A 22,592-nucleotide genomic window follows, 5' to 3' on the forward strand; every position below is an offset into this window, starting at 1 on the left:
TAATTTTTAAAAATTATGTATCAAACTAAAATAAACCAGAATAAAATTAAAAGCAAAGTGATTTAGTTCACTTAAAAACAAAACGAATTAATGATGTGCATGAAAATGTCCAGAAGAGGTCCTTTACTTGAAGACAATCTAATGTAAGAGCATTCTTTTCTGTGTGTACTTCAGAGGTATAATCATTCTTTATCAACAGACCTATGGCAATAACACAGGAAGAACTACTCTTCAACTTTAAAATAGCTAGAAGCAAATTTAGATTTTGACTGTTTGCACTTTTATTTCTATTTCAGCTTTTTTTTTCTAAAGCCTTATAGTTAGCCATTAATTTAGATTTTCAAATCTGGATCTGCAAGAAACGGTTGGAAGTGTGTTAAGGCATCTAAATTGGCCCATAAAAAACTGGCCTGTGTTCTTAGCAGAAAAAGCCCTGCAAAAGTAATAATTCTGGTTTTAGAAAGTAATAATTACAGTATTAATGTCCAAGGGTCAAAAGCTTTGAAAATTGTTTATCATGGCAGAGTAAAATAACACTATAATAGCCCCAGTTGTACTGAATCTTTTAACCACACTGTACCCTCACTTAGATATATAATGTGGTGCAGAGTTCTGCCACAGGGAGAGGTGATGTCATTTATGCGACTTTCAGGTTACAATAATGGCAAGTCGATGGGAAGGGAGGATGGAGAAGAGGCCAAGCCTGTCACCGGCAGGACAATGGACACGTCTTGTTTACAAGGAAGCAGGGCACTTAAAAAATTGTCCTGCTCTCCTCTGCTCAGCAATTTTGAATGAGGTGATTCATAATTAAATAGTTTCTCAACAATCTGTAAGGAAATCCTAACACCAAAAATATTTTAAAGTATCTTCTTCTCCAGGTAACTTGGAGACAGTACATTCATTTCGTTTTTTATCCAACAGAAAGACAGGGGTCATTGTGATTAGAATTGGATAAGTGAAAGGACATTCAGGCAAAAAGGTTTGGGAAAAAACGTTGGGTTTTATATAATATAGAGGGTGTCTTGAAATTGCTTGATTTTTATGTTTACCCACGGTAAAGAGTCGTCTCCCAAACTATTTCTGAATTACTTAACAATACATGTTTTATTTTGCTTCTCAAATTCAGGTATTCTAGATCAATTTTTGTTTGTTTTGTCCTGAAATATTTTGTTTTTAAAAACAACGTAGCCACTAGCTTTACAGAAAAATTCCTCTGTTATGATCAAAACTAGTATTAGGGGATGAGAAAGCTGCACCTGCCTCTCAAGAGCGTTTTCCTGCCACGAGGCCCCTGAGGGTGAAGTTCCAGAACCATTCGGGAATGTTAACACAGAGCCCTAGCTCCGTTCCCTGAGCATTTGATCCAAGAGTTCAGAATCTGATCTCATTCTATATTCATATATATATATATATATATGTATATAAATGTGGATCAGATTATCAATGACACCTCCACGATCCTTGATCCACATTCTGAAAAGCTTTTCCTCCAGCTTCTCTGAGTGCGAACTAGATCCAGGAGACACAGGAGGAGTGAAATCATTCCACGTGAACCACCAAGGGTGGAGAACTTCCTTCTGCCTGAAAGGATGATCTCATACTCCTAATAAATCTTGAAAGTAAAACTTATTTAACCAATGGATGAGCCTTTGATTCAATAAAGTGCATTCGAAATCCAAGGACCCAAGATGCTGCTCTCTTTGGCTTCCAGCAGTAAAAAATGAATAAATTCTGTCAAAGACTTCTGTTAGGAGACAAAGATGATCATAAAATTTCTGGCTTATCTATGAACCAATTTACATTCTCTAGTCAATCCCTGGGCCAATCAACCTGGCTGTGGTGCAGCTCGGAGGGCAGGACCCTGAAATCACAGGAAACCACAAACCGGGAGAAATGCCCGTGTGGTATTTCTGCTCACCGTACCGAAACTTATTAAATCTGTGTTAGCTCCAAAGCTAGATGCCTGGAGATACAAATGTTGTGATTCAATGACAAACAAACCACAATTTTGGAAGAATTCCCAGCTAGGCAGGTGCATTTTTAGTTTTGTTTTTTTTTATTAGATTATGGTTCTTTTCCAAAATGCAAAGAAAGGAACTTTCCTACGAATGTTGTCTCTTACTGCATGAGATCAAGAAAATGAAGCCACACCCATACAAAAGTTAACTCAAAATGGATCAAAGATCTAAACATTAGGTCTAAGACCATAAAACAGTTAGAGGAAAATGTAGGGAGATATCTTATGAAGCTTACAATTGGAGGCAGTTTTATGGACCTTAAACCTAAAGTAAGAGCACTGAAGAAAGAAAGAAAGAAATGGGAGCTCCTCAAAATTAAACACTTTTGTGCATCAAAGAACTTCATCAAGAAAGTAGAAAGACAGCCTACACAATGGGAGACAATATTTGGAAACGACATATCAGATAAAGGTCTAGTATCCAGAATTTATAAAGAGATTGTTCAACTCAACAACAAAAAGACAGCCAACCCAATTACAAAATGGGAAAAAGACTTGAACAGACACCTCTCAGAAGAGGAAATACAAATGGCCAAAAGGCACATGAAGAGATGCTCAATGTCCCTGGCCATTAGAGAAATGCAAATCAAAACCACAATGAGATATCATCTCACACCCACCAGAATGGCCATTATCAACAAAACAGAAAATGACAAGTGCTGGAGAGGATGCAGTGAAAGAGGCACACTTATCCACTGTTGGTGGGAATGTCAAATGGTGCAACCACTGTGGAAGGCAGTTTGGCGGTTCCTCAAAAAACTGAATATAGAATTGCCATACGACCCAGAAATACCATTGCTAGGTATCTCCTCAAAGGACTTAAGGGCAAAGACACAAACGGACATTTGCACACCAATGTTTATAGCAGCATTATTTACAATTGCAAAGAGATGGAAACAGCCAAAATGTCCATCAACAGACGAGTGGCTAAACAAACTGTGGTATATACATACGATGGAATATTATGCAGCTTTAAGACAAGATAAACTTATGAAGCATGTAATAACATGGATGGACCTAGAGAATATTATGCTGAGTGAGTCCAGCCAAAAACTAAAGGACAAATACTGTATGGTCCCACTGATGTGAACCGACATTAGTGAATAAACTTGGAATATGTCATTGGTAACAGAGACCATCAGGAGTTAGAAACAGGGTAAGATAATGGGTAATTGGAGCTGAAGGGATACAGACTGTGCAACAGGACTAGATACAAAAACTCAAAAATGGACAGCACAATACTACCTAATTGCAATGTAATTATGTTAAAACACTGAATGAAGCTGCATCTGAGCTATAGTTTTTTTTCTTTTGTTTGTTTGTTCTGTTTTTTATACACATTTTTTGTATTTTTTATTTTTATTTTTTTCTCTATATTATCATTTTATTTCTTTTTCTGTTGTCTTGCTATTTCTTTTTCTAAGTCGATGCAAATGTACTAAGAAATAATGATCATACATCTATGTGATGATATTAAGAATTACTGATTGCATATGTAGAATGGAATGATTTCTAAATGTTGTGTTAGTTAATTTTTTTTAATTAATAAAAAAAAAAAAAGAAAAGAAAATGAAGCCTCACCCAAGGCCAATCTCAAAAGAATATGGGAACTGTAAGGAAGAACAGTTGCACTGAATTTTATTCGACCACAGTAGAGGACAATTTCTTTCTCTGAACCTTGATTACAATACTAGTGAAAGACCGAGTCAGGTGCCCGCAGCTGTCTGGAGGGCGGTGGCAGAGCTGTTCTACAGAGCCAAGACTTCAACTTCTAACAGGGGTGTTGAAGGGACTGGCTCTCCACACCGGTGTGGCTCAATAAAAAATGAAGCTGTAACCTGTATTTTAGGCCACAGAGTTCACGTCAACTCCTCAGGTACAAGGGCTAGCTCAGAAATGTGTGGATACAAACAGTAAAATGACATTAGAATATCACTCAACCGAACTCATACTATTTCATTTTCATGATGAAACATACATTTTAACATCGTGTCTAAGACCTGACTATACAACGAAAATTGCCCTGTATATTTTTACCCCACCATGACTTTCCTTGACTTTTTTATTGCTTTGTTAAGTGTATGGAGTAGAGATATTTTGAAATACATTAGCATGTTTTTATTTTTGCACTTGCTTATAAATGATCTTTGCCATACTAAGCCAGAGGCAATCTCTATCTTACAGAGAACTGGGATTGGTAAGAAAAAGAAGGAGCCTAGAGCGTTTTGATTTTTGAAACTGGTCTTGAAAACGTTTCAGAAATGAGCTTCAAAGTCTCGTTTAAGTTTCCAGAGCCAGGCACCTGAGAGAGGAAAGCTTCCTCTAAATTAGAAAAGCTTCCCTTTAAATATGAAAAACAAAACTTGGGAAAACAAACTTGGAATTTTTGCCAGCCATCATAAAGTAGGATATACGACGCACAGGGACTGAGTCTTATGCAAAGGGAAAAACTATCAAGGCTTCCTTGGCTAAGGGAAGAAATCCAGCAAGGAACAGAGACGAGAGGAGAGTAAGGGAGCTGAGATGCAAGCCCAGGGGCTTTCCCCTTCTCTACATTTACAAGTAGAGCCATCAATTAAACTTTAACGAATATTAAGTATCATGTAGTATCTAGCTCAGAAATTTAAAAGTTTAAATCAGAATAATGCTAAGCCTAAACATTAAGTTAACCAAAAACTGTCTGACTATCTTGCAAAGATGAGGAAAAGGTTAGGGGAAGTGGGTAGAGAGTCTGTTCCTCATAACAGGAAGCCAGCAGACCAGATCTAAAGTTATTGAATGAAGAAACGGCTCCCTAAGTGTATTACTTTACAAATATGGATATTGCCACCTACAACCGTCCCTAGCAAAAGTTTTAAAAATATAGATGAATGAAGTCATGCTCTCAGTGTGGAGAAGGATATCCATAGGTAATGGATGGGAGTTGCTGAAAGAAGAAGCACTGTTTGCCAGTATAAGACTCTCTGAATCTTTAGACCATGAGCATTAATCACTGAATAAAAATTAATTTGTGGGCAGGCCACAGTGGCTCAGCAGGCAGAGATCTTGCCTGCCAGGCCGGAGACCCGGGTTTGATTCTTGGTGCCTGCTCATGCAAAAAAAAAAATTAATTTGTAAAACAGTGAACAAAATAAGGCAGAAAATAAACAATAGAGAAAGCTGATATATGAAACACATAAAACACAATTACAAAGTTATAAGACAAAAGTGGCAAAGAAAAGGACAAAAGAATCAGCTGTCCGTACGCGAGAGAGGACACTTGCACTCGGTGGCAGCTCCCCTCGCTCTTCTGTCCCTGCTGCACTGGCCCCTGGGCACGGTCCAGCTCAGCCCTCTCTGAGGACCCCTCCCTGACCAGCTCCCTTTTCCCAAGAGCAGGTGGCACCCCCTGCAACACCTTACGTGTGCATTGCCCATCTTCCCACGGAGAGGAAGGACCCCCGCTTCATTTGTGGGTTTATCTTCAGCTCTAGAAGGCTGTTTGTCATACCGTAGACACTAAATCATTTATTCCATAATGGGGGTGAAAAGGCATTAGCCAGGAAATGGTCAGTAGGGGAGCGTGTTAGTTCCTGAATGCCCTTATACTACTATAAATGGATATTTATTGAAATCGCCATGGTTTCATTATTTAATGAAATGGTCATGATTTATTGCAAAGTAGAAAAATTCCTGTTCATACATGTGCAGAAAATATGCACCTCACTTGTGTGTATGCATCTGTTTATGTGTGTGTGTATGCACACAACAGAATGTGAAAGAGGAGAGAGAAGAAAAGGGAAAGTGGTGAGAAAAATAGGAGGGGGGTGCAAAGAGAGGGAAAGAAGAGAGGAAGGAGGAGCCCAGAACAGTCTGGGGCACAGAAGGAATCGTTTTTAAAGCAGTGTGTCAATGAGCAGTTATGTCAAAAATGATTTGTATTTCTGCTCATGGTTTTCCCCATTTCTATGATTTTCACAAGCACATGTACCACATTTTAAATATAATTCTGTTTTTAGTTTGGTATTAGAGCTCTCTTATGCTAGCTTGTGACTGCATGCACCCCAGAAAAGTGTGTTCTTAAAGGCGAGCCATTCCTGTGCATGAAGACCTCGTGTGGGTGAGGCATTCTGCGGAGGTTATTGCAGTGGAGGTGTGCCCCACCGGGCCTTCCTGGATATTGCAGTGGAGGTGTGCCCCACCGGGCCTTCCTGGATATTGCAGTGGAGGTGTGCCCCACCGGGCCTTCCTGGATATTGCAGTGGAGGTGTGCCCCACCGGGCCTTCCTGGATATTGCAGTGGAGGTGTGCCCCACCGGGCCTTCCTGGATATTGCGGTGGAGGTGTGCCCCACCGGACCTTCCTGGATATTGCGGTGGAGGTGTGCCCCACCGGACCTTCCTGGATATTGCGGTGGAGGTGTGCCCCACCGGGCCTTCCTGGATATTGCGGTGGAGGTGTGCCCCACCGGGCCTTCCTGGATATTGCGGTGGAGGTGTGCCCCACCGGGCCTTCCTGGATATTGCGGTGGAGGTGTGCCCCACCGGACCTTCCTGGATATTGCGGTGGAGGTGTGCCCCACCGGACCTTCCTGGATATTGCAGTGGAGGTGTGCCCCACCGGGCCTTCCTGGATATTGCAGTGGAGGTGTGCCCCACCGGGCCTTCCTGGATATTGCGGTGGAGGTGTGCCCCACTGGGCCTTCCTGGTTATTGCGGTGGAGGTGTGCCCCACTGGGCCTTCCTGGATATTGCAGTGGAGGTGTGCCCCACCGGACCTTCCTGGATATTGCAGTGGAGGTGTGCCCCACCGGACCTTCCTGGAGCCTTTACAAATGGGATGAAAGTGGACAGAGAGAAGGACACAGAAGCTGAAACCCAGAAGCGATGGGAGAGACCAGCAGATACCACCCTGTGCCTTGACATGAGACAGAGGAGCCCAGGATTGCCGGCAGCCTGTCTTCAAGAAGAAGATATCGCCTTGACTTGGACATTTTCATGGCCTCAGAACTATATGGTTGTAAGCTAATAAATCCCCATACTTAAAAGCCAGCCCATTTCTGATACTACTGCATTTCGGCAGCCTAGCAGACTAAACCAATGTTCATCCTTTACATTAAGAATCCATCCTTATGATGACACAGGTTTAGGGTCAGGGGAGAGACAGAATTCGGGTGCTGCTTAATGAATAGTTCCTAAGGAATGTGCTCAGAAGACACATGGCCTTACTTTGTGTGATCCACGGAGGGCCGGTGGTTTTCCTCCCCATGCTGGATGCTGGCTCCGCTACCCAGCCCCCATCTGAAGGGGCTGGGATCCTGCACGGCGTTTGCTGGGACTGGCTGGTACCACTGACACAGGCTTCCTTTTTCAAAGCTGCAGACGTCCATGGCTTGAGATGGGAAGAAAAAAGAAAAAATGAGTAATCTAATAATTGTGGCAATAGATAGCATGCTCTTACTCTTGGTTTAGAGCGATGAGCTCTCATTTTTAAGTAGAGCTAAAATGATTATGCGATGAGCTACATAATCACCAGAAGAGTTTTTCACAAATCTAGGCTCCATATATTCAGGTATCTATAGCAACTGACATAGGGATGATCGAATGCTTGGAGGAATTGATTGGTTCCATGAGGAGGTGAGAGTCATTGAGCACCCTAAAGCAGCAAGGTGGGTCTGACAGGAAGATACAGCACTTGTGTGGTCTCTGAGCTCCAACAAGGCTGGTCTCCTTTTTTCACAGGAATATTACAAAGATAAGCTTCAGCCTTTGAAGAGATTGTTCCAAATTACAAACTATTTAAGTTTAAAACAATGATAATTACAATGGAATAATGAGATTTACAGTATTTTTTGTAAATTTGACTTTTCTTGTAAATTTTTGAGATTCTTGTAATTGTTGTATTCTAACATTACAGGAAACTACAAGCCCAGTGATTTTTATTAATTACACAGCTATGTGTATTTGGGAATGCTCTGTGGCTTCTCGCTCTCTCCGAATTTGCTCATGTCTATCTTAAATCTTTCACTTCTTGAATAAAAATAGTCTTGATGAGTTTTCATATACTATGGAAAACGTGGTGACACTCCAGCTTTTCTGCACATCTTCTAAATCACCAAGATTCAGAAACCTAAGGCCCATGACTTAAGGAAAAAAAAAATGAGAAGGAATTCTGCTTTCAAAGAAAGTGCTTTTTAATTATAATAGATATGGTATTTAATCCTTAATATTTTTATAGATTATATAGTTATTAATTTCTGTGAACAAGTTTAGGATTCAATAGAATATCCTTCATCTCACTAAAAAGATGAGTGTTATAGATTTTGAAAAGATGATTAGAAAATGAAAGTGCAGATAAAACCCTATTACCCATATTTCCTTTTATAAAGAGATGGAGAAGGTGACAAGATGGTACAGTTTCTTCTTTGAAAATAAAATGATAATATTTCAATTTTCTCTAACAAAATAAAAAATCCCCATGATTTTAAAATAATAGTTTAATAGTAGGCATTCATTTGAGAATGTTAAAGAGCTTATCAAAACTCATAAAAGGCAAAGCTGAAAATTGCAAAGTAGAACTAAAGAACTTCAGATTCCAGTAAACATACTCAGTAGATGTGATTAATTAGATTTTGTGTAAACTTCAAAAACAGTACAACTTTGTATGTGCATAAAAGGATTTTAGTGTCTTTCTGAAAACCTGAATGCCACCCCACCTTCGTGTCTGTGACACTTGGTATAATTCCCTGACCCACTGGAGCTATCACTGGACCAGCCCATCTGTGGGTCAAGTCTCTTATTAGCTTTGACTTCTATATTTTTTTGGCTCGGTTTGTTTATCTATGGTGTGTGTGTGTGTGTGTGTGTGTGTGTGTGTATATACATATATTAGAAGCATATACATTTTATACATTTTGTTACTGGGTGAAAGGAATAGAATATGAACATTATTTGATTTTTTAAGTCTATAGGATTACTTGAGAAGGCTGATAGAAGCTAAATAAAATAAGCTGACAGGGGCTTCCTGTATTACCTCTACATTAACCCTAATATCACCCAGACACCTGAGAAAAGCCATAGCCCACAAAATCAAATTCTACTCCACAGAGGTTGGCTGCTCATTGGCAAAGGGAGAGACTTTAAAGGGCAGGGAAGAAAATACCCATGCTTTCACCTTCTGCTCTGGTGCTTTGCCCATGCAGACATAGATTAGTTTTGCTCCTCTTTTAGGCTCTATTTTTAGTTGAGAAATTCTCTTTTAAATTAAATAATCTGCCTATGACCCACTGAGGAAAACAGTGGACTGGCAAACACCAACATATGAAAACCCTCTCTCCCCAAGAAGCGGGCAGTCAAGGTGCCAGCTATATGGAGTTAGGGTTTTCTTGTGAACTCTATATATTTGACAGAGCATCCATTATACGTGGGCATTTAGGCAATGGCAACCTGTAAGCCAATTAATCTAATTTACAGGCATTGTGATGCTTCCTCCTTATCCTATTTGACATCTGTGAAGGACAGAGATAAAAAATAGGCTCAACATTTGGGTTGAAATTCAGGTGATTCAGAATACAGGGGTAAGGAAGACACTGCATTTTAGAATTTCATCTACTCTTTGAGACCAAAGGAAGAAAGGTTTATTTTGTCCAGAACCTAAATTTTCTGTAGCACATAATCTAACTCAACCTGTCTGAATAGATCATTTAAACAATCCAAACATAGGAAGCTCAGAATAAGAATGGGGGCCTACATTCCAGAGTATATTAAGCAGATAATCAAAATGTATTGGCAAAGCCCCTTGAGGGATAGGAGAAAAAATATGAAAGTATTAAACTTTACCACTAGGGAAAACTCTGATACTTGGAAACATTAGGGACACCCAAATCAATAGGCCATGTGCTTCATCTTGAGGCTTACTCTTATGAAGCTCATGTTGGTATCAGAGAAGTTTAGCCTACCTGTAGGTATGTCTAAGAGTTACTTCTGGAGGACCTCTTTTGTTGCTCAGATGTGGCCTCTCTCTCTCTAAGCCCAACTTTGTAAGTGAAATCATTAATAATGACATCCAGGGGTGAAGGTCTCCCAGGCGGCATGGGAGATGGCTCCCAGGGATGAGCCTGGGCTTGGCACCATGGGATCAACAATGCCATCCTGACTAAAAGGGGGAGAAGAAGTGCAACAAATAAGTTATCAGTGACTGACGGAGATCAAATAGAGTTTGGAGGCTACTCTGGAAGTCTCATGCAATCTTCACTTAGACATTGCTACCTATCATCCTTTGCCAAACCCCAACCAAAACCATTCCTGCCAAAAACCTAGGGCATTATATAAGATTCACAACTAGATCATTGGTATGGGAATTGTAGCCCACACCAAACTCTGAAATCTGTTCCATAACTAATTGTTGTGATGTGCTTTGAAGTTTATTGCTTTTTTGAATACATGTTATTTTTCACAAAGAAGAAACAAAAAAGTCAATTTGATGATATATGCACAGCTATATGATGATATTGTGCACCACTGATTGTACACTTTAGATGATTACATGGTTCGTTAACGTAAAATATGTATCAATAAATTTTTTTTTAATTTTAAATAAAAAAATAACAATAATACAGGAGGAAGTAAAGAGAAGAATGTTGGTGAAACAGGATTGTTCCTGAGATCTTAAAAGCTGATATTAGGTGATGGGTGTAAGGGGAGTATTATCTGATTTGGTGTACATTTGTACATATCTGCTATTCTCCATAAGAAGTTAAAAAAAATAATAAAAGCATAAGTACCCACCACTTGGCTTAAAGAAAATGGTAGGCTCAGCGGGGAAGAATTAGGAAATGGTTGACCCAGAGTCAAGTAAAGCCCATGGACTCAGTGTTCCCCAAAGTTCCCCAAAGTTCCCAACAAAATGGGTCTAGAAGTTTTTGTGAATGGACTGAAACTGAAAATGGAGGAAAACGGACTATTAATTCACACATGTTGATAGTTCAATTTATTTAATCTAGCACCAGCATGCTTTTGAAATTGACCCAAATATTTATTTATACTCTATATTTAGGCAGCATCTGAAGGGGTTGGAGAATTTTCTCAATCTTGTCCACCTTAGATCAGGTATAGGAAATGAATAATTTTCTCTTCTAGTAGCAAAATCAGAATACTATTCAGATCCACACTCTTAGACTCATTCTAGTGTCATCTAATCCAGACGTCTAATTGTTTTATTATTCCAAAACATTAATCCAAAAACTTTTTGTTGGACATGATAGAAAATGCATGATTCATTCGCTACAATTTTCCATAAAAATAGCTCCTATGTGAAGAAATTGTTCTAAACCAAGTTGAAAATTTCTTACCCTCCCCCTAAACTGTGTAGTTTAGAGATTATGCTATCATTTTCCATGTATTCTGTGACTATATTTAGTACATAATTTAAGAATTCACCTACCACAGGATGATTCATCTGATTTGTCAGGGCAGTCAAATCTAAAGTCACATTTCTGAATCCTGTCAACACATTGTCCATTGGCCCTGCAGACAAATTCCCTGTCCGTGCAGTTGTGTGGAGGTAACGTCACTGGAACTGCAGTTTCTGGGGGAGTTGGAATGCCCACTGGCAAGTCACCTTGATAAGAAATAACATGCAAATAATATTTAGCAGATATTTCATTCTTTAAAGATTTTACACAATGAAGCTTTTCTAGGTACTCTTTCTAGTCAACATTAAAAAGAGTTATGATATTATTTGCTGATCTGCTTAACTCCTGTAGGTAAGCATACAAATTGGGGATTCTTGGTTTTAAGCAATAGGAAATGGTTCTAGAATAAAAATAGATGGAGATGCCAATGGAAATTAAAGAAAAGCTGCTCAGAGTTCACTAAAGAAATGGGAATTGGAAGAACATGGCTTAGAAGATCATTAGGAACCAGAATTTATTGCCAATTAAACATTTTAATCCCCTAGAAAAATAAACTTTATGCAGAGTCTAGATTACAAATATCTCATCTTTGTTTCACATAGTCAAGATTCAATGTTGCAAGAGGAATTCAAACCAGAATACCCAAAGTACTCATCTCAAGTATAGTACAGTCAAGACTATAATTTCTGAAATTACAGAAGTTGAAAGAAATATATACAAGTTTGTTAACTGATTGACAACTTCCAGGTGACCTGCATACAGTAGGGATTGTGGGTCTCCAATCAAACACACCATCTTTACTGCAAAAGAGTTTTGACCAGTGGACCAGGCAATTGGGTCAATATTTCATACAATTCAGTGTGCTAAGCCCATGGTCAAGATTCAACCTCCATTTAAACAGGAATAGTATCTATCCTTTCACATCTGTATGCACAGCACCACCGGCAATTCATGGTAAATGGTGGGCACATGATTTTGACAACTGAATGAATGGACAGATGGATAAATGGATGGAGGGATGGGTGGAGGAATGGGAGGACGGAGAGAGCAGAATGAATGAATGGATAGATGAGTGAATGGGAGGACGGAGATAGCAGAATGAATGAATGGATAGATGAGTGAATGAGAGGACGGAGAGAGCAGAATGAATGAATGGATAGATGAGTGAATGGGAGGACAGAGATAGCAGAATGAATGAATGGATAGATGAGTGAATGCAAGACTGCATGGCATACTGAGAGGACACAGAGGAAAGCATACATCAGATTGGAGTCCAAGAAGACTTCCTGGCAGGATGATGTTTGAACTAAGTTGTAAGTCTTGAAGGATGATTAGAAGCAGACTAGATGAGGAAGGGGAAAAGGTCTTCATTGGTAACGGGAAAAAAATATGTGGCAAAGCAGGGAAATATTCTGGCCTGTGAATTTTACCAAACATTCAAGAAGAATTAACACCAACCCTGCTCAGAGTTTTACAAAATATTATAGAGAAGGGAACACTACTTAGCTAATTCCACGGGGCCCTCTTTACCCTAATACAAAAGCTTGATAGAGAGACCATGAGAAAAGAAAACTACAGACCAGTAACCCTTATGAATATAAATGCAAAAATCCTCAACAAAATACTAGTATACTGAATCCAGCAGCACATTAAGAGAATTATAGACCAGGATCAGGAGAAATTTATCCCAGGTAAGCAAAGATGGTTTAACATAAGAAAATTAATTAATGAAGTATACCACATTAATAGAATGAATGAAGAAACCAAATGATCATATCAATTGATGCAGAAAATGCATTTGACAAAGTCAGAACGTACTCTTGATAAAAAAAGTTAGAAACGAGGAATAGGAAGAAACTATGTTGGAAGATCTATTATGTTCCTCAACATGTTAAAGGGTATATAAGAAAAACCTATTGCTTACAATATATTCAATAATAAAAGACTGAATGCTTTTCCTCTAAGGTCAGGAACAACACAAGGACACCCACTGCCATCACTGTACTGGACATTGTACATTGTACTAGAAGTTCTAGCCAAAGCAGTAGGCAAGTAAAGGAAATAAATGGCATCTAAAATGGAAATTAGGAAGTAAAACTTACCCTGTTTGCAGATAACATGATCCTATACACAGAGAATCCTGAGAATTTTACAACAAAGCTTCTAGAACTAATAAACAAACTCTTTAAAGTGGTGGGTACAAGACCAACACCTAAAATTCAAGAATGTTTCTACACACTAGTAATGAACACTACTATAATTACTATACTACTAGTAATGAGCAATTTGAAGAAGATATCAAGAAAAATCCATTTATGATAACAGCTAAGAGAATCAAATATCTAGGAATAAATATAATCAAAGATGTAAAGAACTTGAGTACAGAAAACTATAAAACATTGGTAAAAGAAATTAAAGTAGACCTAAATAAATGGAAAGATATTCCATGTTCATGGATTGGAAGAATGAATATTGTTAATATGTCGATTTTGCCCCAAGTGGTTAATAGATTCAATACAATCCCAATCAAAATTACAATAGCCTTTTTTTACAGAAATGGAAAAGCCAACCATCCATTTAGTTGAAAGAGTAAAGGACCCAAAGTAGCCAAAACCATCTTGAAAAAGAAGAATGAAGTTGAAGGACTCACTCTTTCCAACACTAAAGCATGAAAAAGCGACAATAACCACAACAGCATATTATGGCACAATGACTGGCATTTAGACCAGTGGAATCTAACTGAAAGCTCAGGAATAAACCCTGACATCTATGAACAACTGATTTTTTGACAAGGGTTACAATCCACTGAATAAGGACAAATAGCCCCTTCAACAAATGGTGCTGGGAAAACTGGATGTTCATATACAAAAGAATGAAATGGACCCCTACCTCATGTCATGTACAAAAACCAACTCAAAATGAACCCAAGACCTAATCATAAGAACCAGAACGATAAAATTCCTGGAAGAAAATGGAGGGAAGCACCTTCAGAATCTCTCATTAGACTGTGGTTTCTTGGGCTTTAAACCCAAATTAAGAGCAATAAAAGGAAAAAAACAGTAAGTGGGATTTTACCAAAATTAAAGAAAAACCTTTGTGCAACAAACAACTTCATCATGAAGGTAAAATGACAGCCAATAGAATGGGAGAAAAATATAAAATATTTGGAAAATATATACCAATAAAGGTTTAATTTCCAGAATACAATAAAGAAATCCCGCAGGTAAACAACAACAAAAAAAAACCCAACTTAGCAAAAGACTTGAAATAGACATTGCTTCAAAGAAGATACTCGAAAGTCCAAAAAGCATGTGACATGGTACTCTACATTATTAGCCATTAAGGAAATGCAAATCAAAACCACAATGAGAGACCACTTCATACCCTCTAGGATGGCTACTATTTAGAAATGGAAATAACAACTGGAGAAATAGGAGCACTCGTTCATTGTTGGTGGGAATATAAAATAGTGCAGCCACTGTGGAAGGCATTTGGGGAGTTCCTCACAAAGTTAAGCATAGAATTACCCTACGATCTGGGAATCCCACTTCTGGATATATACCAAGAGAATTGAAAGCAGGGACTCAAACAGATGTTCTCACGCCAGTGTTCATTGCAGTATTATACACAAGTGAGAAAAGATAGAAGCAACCCAAGCGTCCATCAACTGAAGAATGGATAGACAAAATGTGTATATACACACGATGGAAATTATTCCGCTGTAAAAAGGAATGGAAACAAAGGAATGGAGTTCTGATCCATGCAACAACATGGAGGAACCATGAAGACATTATGTTGCGTGAAATAAGTCAGACATAAATGGACAAATATTGTATGACATCACTGTTATGAAAGAATTAGAATAAGCAAATTCACAGAGTCAGAAACTAGAATAGGAACTATCAGGGTTCAGGGTGGTGATAGGGAATGGGGATTTAATCCTTAAACTGTTCACTGTTTCTATTTGTGGTGATGGAAAAGTTTTGGTAATGGATAGTAATGATGGTAGCACAACACATGAGCGTAATTAACAGCACTGAATTATATATTTGAATGTACTTAAGAGGGACAATTTTAGATAGGATATATGCTACTAGAATAAAAATTAAACAACGACATAGGAGTGTATAGCACAATCAGGGAACCCTAATGGAAAGCATGCACTACTGCAAATAGTACAACGATAATATTTTCATCGATTGTAATCAATGCTCCACACTAATGCAAGGCATTAATAATGGGGAGAGGGTTATATGGGGGGGCCTCTGTATTTTCTGTATAACTTCTCTGAATACTGACAACTTCTCTAATTAAAAATGTGGTACACACCCATAATGGATTATACAGCCATAAGAGAAAATGAAATTCTGAGACATGCTGCAACATGGAGGAACCTTGAAAACATTATGCTCAGTGAAATAAGCAAGACTGCATGAGAGTGCTTATAAGAGATGGCTGTAAATAGCAAATTAGCACATATTCAATGCAGAGTGGAAGTAACTTAAGAGATGGAGGAGGGTGAAAGGGAGAGTGTTTGTTTGTGAAAAATATAATTCTGGTTGCATACATACTCACCAACTGTTGGTATATTTAGAGTTACTCATGCGTTTGCCATTTTGTCCATCCTTTTTGAGCTTATTTGTTTCTTTCTGAGCTGCACACAACAGTTCATTTGGCGAGGTTCTCTTTTAACCTGGTGCCTGGCTTTTCTCAGAGTGAGCAATCCAGGAGAAGACAGCAGAAGCCCAGCTCTGAGAATCACACACTGCCTGTGCCACCACGTTCTATGCTTGCCCAAGTCCATTCTGTTACGTGGGTGGGGACTGGCACACAAGGTATGAAAACAAGCAGGTGGGGATCATCGGGGACTGTGTCAGAGGCTGGTTATCATAATTTGTAATGCTCATTCTACTCTTTTTATATAAGAATTTTATTCTAGCATTAGATAGAGCTTGTGCTATCTACCGATGTTTTATGAGTTTCGTTGTAATTCTTTTTGTACACTGGGCTTGATTTTTCTGTGAGACTCCTTTGTCACCTACTTGTAGAAGGATCCTTCTGGATGAACTTTGAGTTGCTTCTTTGGGATCCCCAATGGTTCCCCCAGCCCAGAGGTGGGCTAACACTTCTGCCCCTCTTCTGCCCCTTCCTTGCCTTCTCGCCCCCCCCATAGTCTCTCACTCCCTGACTCTGACCGTCACGTTATGCTTTCTTTCCTATTTTTTCACATCCTCTTTATTTCTGTCACTGGTGGGTTTTATTTTATAAGCTCGGTTTGACATTTAAATGAATGTATGTTATAGTATATTTGACATTTCTAGGTGTAGTATAATCTTGTGATTCATGGATTCCATATTTGTATATTCACTTACTCGTTAAAATTTTTTTTCACCTTCAAAACTGATGTTGCCAGAACCTTCGCAGTCATTTTTGGGCATGTACTGAGTGTCAAATACTTTATCGTCCAACATGCATGTTCTCCGCTGAGGTACAGGTGACACTCTGCCTCCTTAGTTCAGCTCTCATGCTATAGACAGGCTCATCTTGTAGACTTAGTGTCATGTTTGTTGCATTTTCTCATCTTGGTGTATACTTAGTGTCACATTTGTTGCATTTTTATGCTTTCTCTTGGTGATTCTTCTAGTTTGCTAGCTGCGGGAATGCAATATACCAGAAACTGAATGGCTTTTAAAAAGGGGAATTTAATGAGTTGCTAGTTTACAGTTCTAAAGCTGAGAAAATGTCCCAATTAAAACAAGTTTATAGAAATGTCCAATCTACGGCATCCACAGAAAGATACCTTGTTCAAGAAAGCCGATGAAGCTCAGGGATTCTCTCTCTCAAGTGAGGAGGCACATGGTGAACATAGAGCTTCTCTCTCATCTGGAAGGGCACATGGCGAACACGGTGTCATCTGCTAGCTTTTTTTCCTGGCTTCCAGTTTCATGAAGCTCCCCAGGAGGTGTTCTCCTTCTGCATCTGCAAAGGTCGCTGCCTTGTGGACTCCCTGCTTTGTGGCGCTGCAGCATTTTCTGCTCTCTCCGAATTGCTTTCTCCAAAATGTTTCCTCTTTTATAGGACTCCAATAAACCAATCAATACCCACCCAGATGGGTGGAGACATCTCATCATCTAATCCAGTTTAATAAGCACTCGACTAAATCACATCATCCAGGGAGATGATCTGATTACAGTTTCAAACATACAGTATTAAATATGGATTATTCTACCCTTATGAAATGGAACTTTGGTTAAAACATGGATTTTCTAGGGGGCATACTTCCTTTCAAACCAGCACAGTGATGTTGCTGTTAAACCTGCCCCCCGAGTGCAGCACTGCAGTGCTTCTCCAGTTTCTACATGTAAAGCTGTGCTGTGATGTGCCTATGGGAAAGAATAAACCTGTTAGATGTGCTACATCTAGGTATGAATCACAGTGCTGGCTGCAAGTTCATTGCTAGTGAATCAATACCTTAAATAAGATGTCTTTCAATAGAAACACAGGGAACAAGGTTACCTGCTGATCAACGGATGAAAACTTTGTCACCAGAGGCTTGAAGGAACCTTAGCCTGCATTTGTCCTGGAAGCAGTGGTTGGTACTTGCTATCGGTGTGGCGGTGTTTGCAGAGACTGTCACCGCTGATGATGACAGCTGACTGTGTAAGCAGCACTAGAGTTTCAAGCCAGCTGGTCCACCATGGTATTATAACCAGAAGTCTTAACTCATCTTTAGGACTGACTCCAGCTTGAACTAGGAAAAATCTTTAAGAGGAAATCATTGATGTGAGTTGGATGTCATAGATAAAGGAGGCTGATGAGTCTATACTCAGTGGAATTAAAATGGAGATCACTCATTTTCTATCTCAGATAGATTCAAGAGGGATTGGTAAAAGCACTGCAACGTCAAAACCGAAAATGTAAGATCGTTTAATTCTTTGACCTTTCCTCATTACTCTTTATTTGTTATTCCACGAGAATGAACCAAAACTTTAAAAACCAAATAAGCCCAATGTGTTTATATTTGAGAACACCAGGAGAGCAAACAGAGAAAACTGTCTCTTACTCCAGAGACAAACTTTGGTCATGGTGGTGCTTGTGTCTGGACAACGGAGCTGCAGGTGGTTCCTTGGGTTCTGTCCACAGCAGGGAGAGCCCAGGACAGTGTGCAGCCAAGACGCTGTTTGGGCCTGAGGTGCGGCAGGGATGGTGAGGCTCCTGCCACACCCTTCGCCTTTAGGCGGTCTCCGACTTCAATAGTGTCTTCAAGGTGGCCTTGTCCCTTTGCTGTTAAGCTAACCTCCTGGAGGCAGCACCAGGGTCCCCTTGTTTGGGCATCAGAACCCAGTTAGGTTCGGGGGAGGAACCTGGTTGGCTGCACTTCATGCACAGGAGAGCCTCTTTCAGCAGGGAGACCAGGGTAGGCCACCAGCGGTCCTTTTTTTCTGCAAATGTTCAAATCCTGCATAATGTTAACAGTAAAGTGACACTGAGCATCATATTTCACAGGAAAAAAAAAAGTCGGCTTACTTTACTTAGCAATTTCTTCACTAATGCACGCTCTCCTTAAATCAGGTCATTCTAGAAATGGACATATGCAGTATGTGGGTAAACTTTTTATTATGCTTCTTTTTACAATTTTTAATGGCAAAGTATACCTAGACTAATAATAAACCTGTGATTTTTTTGCCTGTAATTGCTCAGGATAAGGCTGAAGTTGGCAGCGATGCTGGGTTTGTATCTCTCAGCAAAGAAAAGCACTGAAAGCTCTGCAGATTAAACAGAAATTGCAGAGGCGATACGCAGATTTTGACTGGAGTTTACACTCACTCAGAAGCAGAAATTAGTGTGGCTTGATCTGATCTCTTTAGAGGTTCCCGAAGCACAGGGAGGCCAGCCGCTGCCCACCTGCCTCTGGAAGATTGTCGAGGTGGGTGGCTCAGCCTCCAGACGCACTTTTCATTCTAACCCCTTTCTCTGTGAATTCCTTATAACAAATAAGTTGAGCTGCATGCAACACTATCACAATCCTTCATATAAAACAGATTTCCCAGATTGTTTTTATGAGACTTCCCTCCTGTGCCATTTTGAAGCTGTTATATACCCCAGAAAAGCCAGGTCCCTTTTCCTGATCCAGTCTTCTGGGAAAGCCCATGTTTTCCTGATTCAATGTTGTAAGGTGTAAACTTTGATCGAATTGTTTCCATGGACACTGACACACTCAATTAGGGGCATGACCTTTTGATTAGATCACTTCCATGGAAAGGTGGTGCCTCCAATTGTGGGTATGGCTTTTTGATTAGATGGAGCTGTGACTCCACCCACTCAAGGTAGGTCTTGTGTGCTTTCCCTTTTAGAGGGAAATCATTTTGGAGAAACCTCAGATGCAGATGCTTAGAGAACAGTTGCTTCAGAGCTGATAGAGATGCAGACATTCGGAGATGCGTGGAGTGCTGACAGAGACAGCCAATGCCATGACACAGATATTTGGAGATGCAGAGCCCAGCAGACGTTGTCATGTAACTTCCCATGAGATGCTATGGAAGCCAGAATCCAGATTGTCTTCTGGAGGAGCTAAATGAAGGCCCGCAGATGCCTAGAAAGCATCAGAAGCTGGTAACAATGGAACCAGAAACAAGGACCAGCAGATGCCTGCCATGTATCTTGAGTCAAGATGTTGGCCTTTCTTGAGTCAAGGTATCTTTCTCTGGATGCCCTAGTTGGACATTTTTATTGCCTTAGAACTGTAAACTTGTAACACAATAAATTCTCTTTGTAAACACTGGGGTTCATTTCTGTTATATTGCATCCTGGCAGCTTTTGCAAACTAAAACACCCGTGGACAGCTATCCATTCATCGACAACAGAACAAATGAAATCAACATTTTAACCTCCCTGGTCCTTGATAAATTATAACCAGGTATAGCATGTTATAATTGGGTGAATTACTTAACTAATTTGCAAAATTATGCTCAATCTATATCTTGGTAACAACACATATTTTCTTTTCCTATGACTTCTTATGTTAAGTCATATATTTAATTTAAAATTTTAAATGTCTGCTTTAAGTTTATGCACAATCAATCTATAGAAAATTGTAAATTTTGATATATCTATAGCTCCATGGAAAAACACACAGTTTTAGTAGTGCACTTAATACAAGAGCAAGCATTATACCTGCAAGCTGAAACAACTACTTTTAGCCTGACTGTATTAAAGTGTCTGCATTACCATACCTACGGCATGGGAGAACCGGTTTTGCTAAAACAAAGCTGTTCTTTGGACATGGTAATTGTGACCCAGCTGCTTGGCATGTATATGCAATGCTTTTCTCTCTCTCCAACAGCAAATTGGCTCTTCCTGAAATACCTTTGCTCTAAAAGATGGATTCAATGGAATTTTTCATGTGGCACAGGTAATTTCTATATTTACAGACATTCTGCTATATTCAAAAGTTGCTGCAAGTACATTTGAACAGCAGCTGAAGACTGTTCTAGCTGGAATCTAAGTATCTTAAACATCTTCTCCACTTTTGGCATCCTTTTCCCTCAACCAGAACATGACAAAATTTTAAATTTTTCATTTAAAAATAGGTGAAGTCAGATATCTTTCCAGTTTTATTTTAGTTTCTTTTAACATTAGGAGCACAGTAAAAATGTCTAGTTGGATGGACTATTGGCTTCGGTCAATTTGTTTTTTCCTAAGTACATACTAAATCACCGTACAAGACCACACCAAAGAAGCTAAAGCCAAAATACTTAAAATTGCAACATGAGTCTCAAATTTCTGATTTTTTTCCTTGATATCTCATGTTAAACCTCAAATATTTCCAATGATTCAGTATTTTCTTTAGAGTCTGAGGAAAGGAGAAGCTCAAAGAGAGCGCTTCCATGTATCTTATTATTCTGAGACAAACAGAATGGACACACCACAGAGTATCTTGCAACAAGTTGAGGTGATATCTTCAAAGTCATTAATCCATGCATTTCCCCTTGCCTCTTTGTTCACACTGAAACAAACTAATCTTCGCGGAAAGGAGACCCAAACAAGCGTTTATAAAAGAAGTCGGTGAGCCTGTGAGGCCAACGAGGAGACTCCTCAATATATTTCCCCTCGGCTCACTGAGCTTAGCAACCACGAGAAGAACCAGTGCATTCAGAATTGTCATTAAGCACCCTAAAAACAGTTACTGTATTTTCCCAATATCAAGGCAAGGTCAGATTAAGGATGTGCCACTGATACAGCAACACTTTTCCTGGGAAACATAAAACATTACTACCTTAAATACTCTCATTAAGTCTAATAATTCTAATAGCAAATAATTCTAATAATGAATAACTCTAACGTGCATTGAATTCTGAAATTTCAAAATGAGATATAAAGTGCACAAATAATTCTTTTTTTCAATTTACAAAACAGTATGTTGTGATCCCACATGGAGCCACTGTCTCATTTCTCCAAATAACCTCACTATTCTATCAAACATTCCTTGGTGCAAGGGTTAAAATGCCCATGATACACGCTTTTCTGCAGGAAATATACTCTTGATGCTCTGGCAGAGGATGGATAGAATAACGCAGAACAAATACTTCCTTTGGGATACTTAGTTTTAAATCTCAATAGGGACAATTCTTACTTAATAATCCACTCTGAAGAGCTGAGTTTAGGTAAGAAAATAGCCTCATTTCCACCAGTATCTACTCTGCAAATGGACGACATCATCATATACCTATATGAAGAATCATAGGAATTATCATTCGGTTAAGTTTTCCCATGTTCCATGGAAATGTAATTAATTTTGCTGAAATGTCTTTTCTCTAGTGTTTTTTTTCTCCTGGATTAGATATTTTTTTTTAATTTGAAGTCTTTTCTCCTGGATTAGGCTTTAAAACAAGACTCTATATCATCAAAGTATTAAAGCATAAAAAGTTCGATCCATAATTGAGAATGGACTTAAAAATTCATACAGAAGTTAGAATATGAGAAATAGTAGTCCAATAATCACAGATGATGAAATTCTCAGTAAGAGGGAAAACAAACTAAGTTTATGATATAAAAACTGTTGGGGAAAAGCAACAAATGTTTGCAGTTAAAAAGCTTGCAACTAAAAAAACTTACAGTTTGAGTCACAATTCCTTAGGCCAGGGTCATGGCAGAGGTAATGGAAAAAACAGATGTGAGAAA

At 39.1% G+C, this 22,592-nt stretch overlaps 1 protein-coding gene across 6 annotated transcripts in view; it reads right to left on the reverse strand.

Annotated features, from left to right (window-relative positions):
* MALRD1 (MAM and LDL receptor class A domain containing 1) overlaps positions 1–22,592 on the reverse strand; it is a 752,096-nt gene that overhangs the window by 512,340 nt on the left and 217,164 nt on the right. For all 6 annotated transcript variants that reach the window (XM_077154409.1, XM_077154433.1, XM_077154399.1 and 3 more), the window contains exons 21-22: positions 11,441–11,617; positions 7,228–7,390 (exon numbers count right to left, since the gene is read on the reverse strand). In XM_077154409.1, the coding sequence (XP_077010524.1) occupies positions 7,228–7,390; positions 11,441–11,617 (340 nt within the window). The remainder of the gene's footprint in view (positions 1–7,227; positions 7,391–11,440; positions 11,618–22,592) is intronic.

Source organism: Tamandua tetradactyla, chromosome 1 (assembly GCF_023851605.1).
Source record: "Tamandua tetradactyla isolate mTamTet1 chromosome 1, mTamTet1.pri, whole genome shotgun sequence".
Classification (NCBI taxonomy): domain Eukaryota; kingdom Metazoa; phylum Chordata; class Mammalia; order Pilosa; family Myrmecophagidae; genus Tamandua; species Tamandua tetradactyla.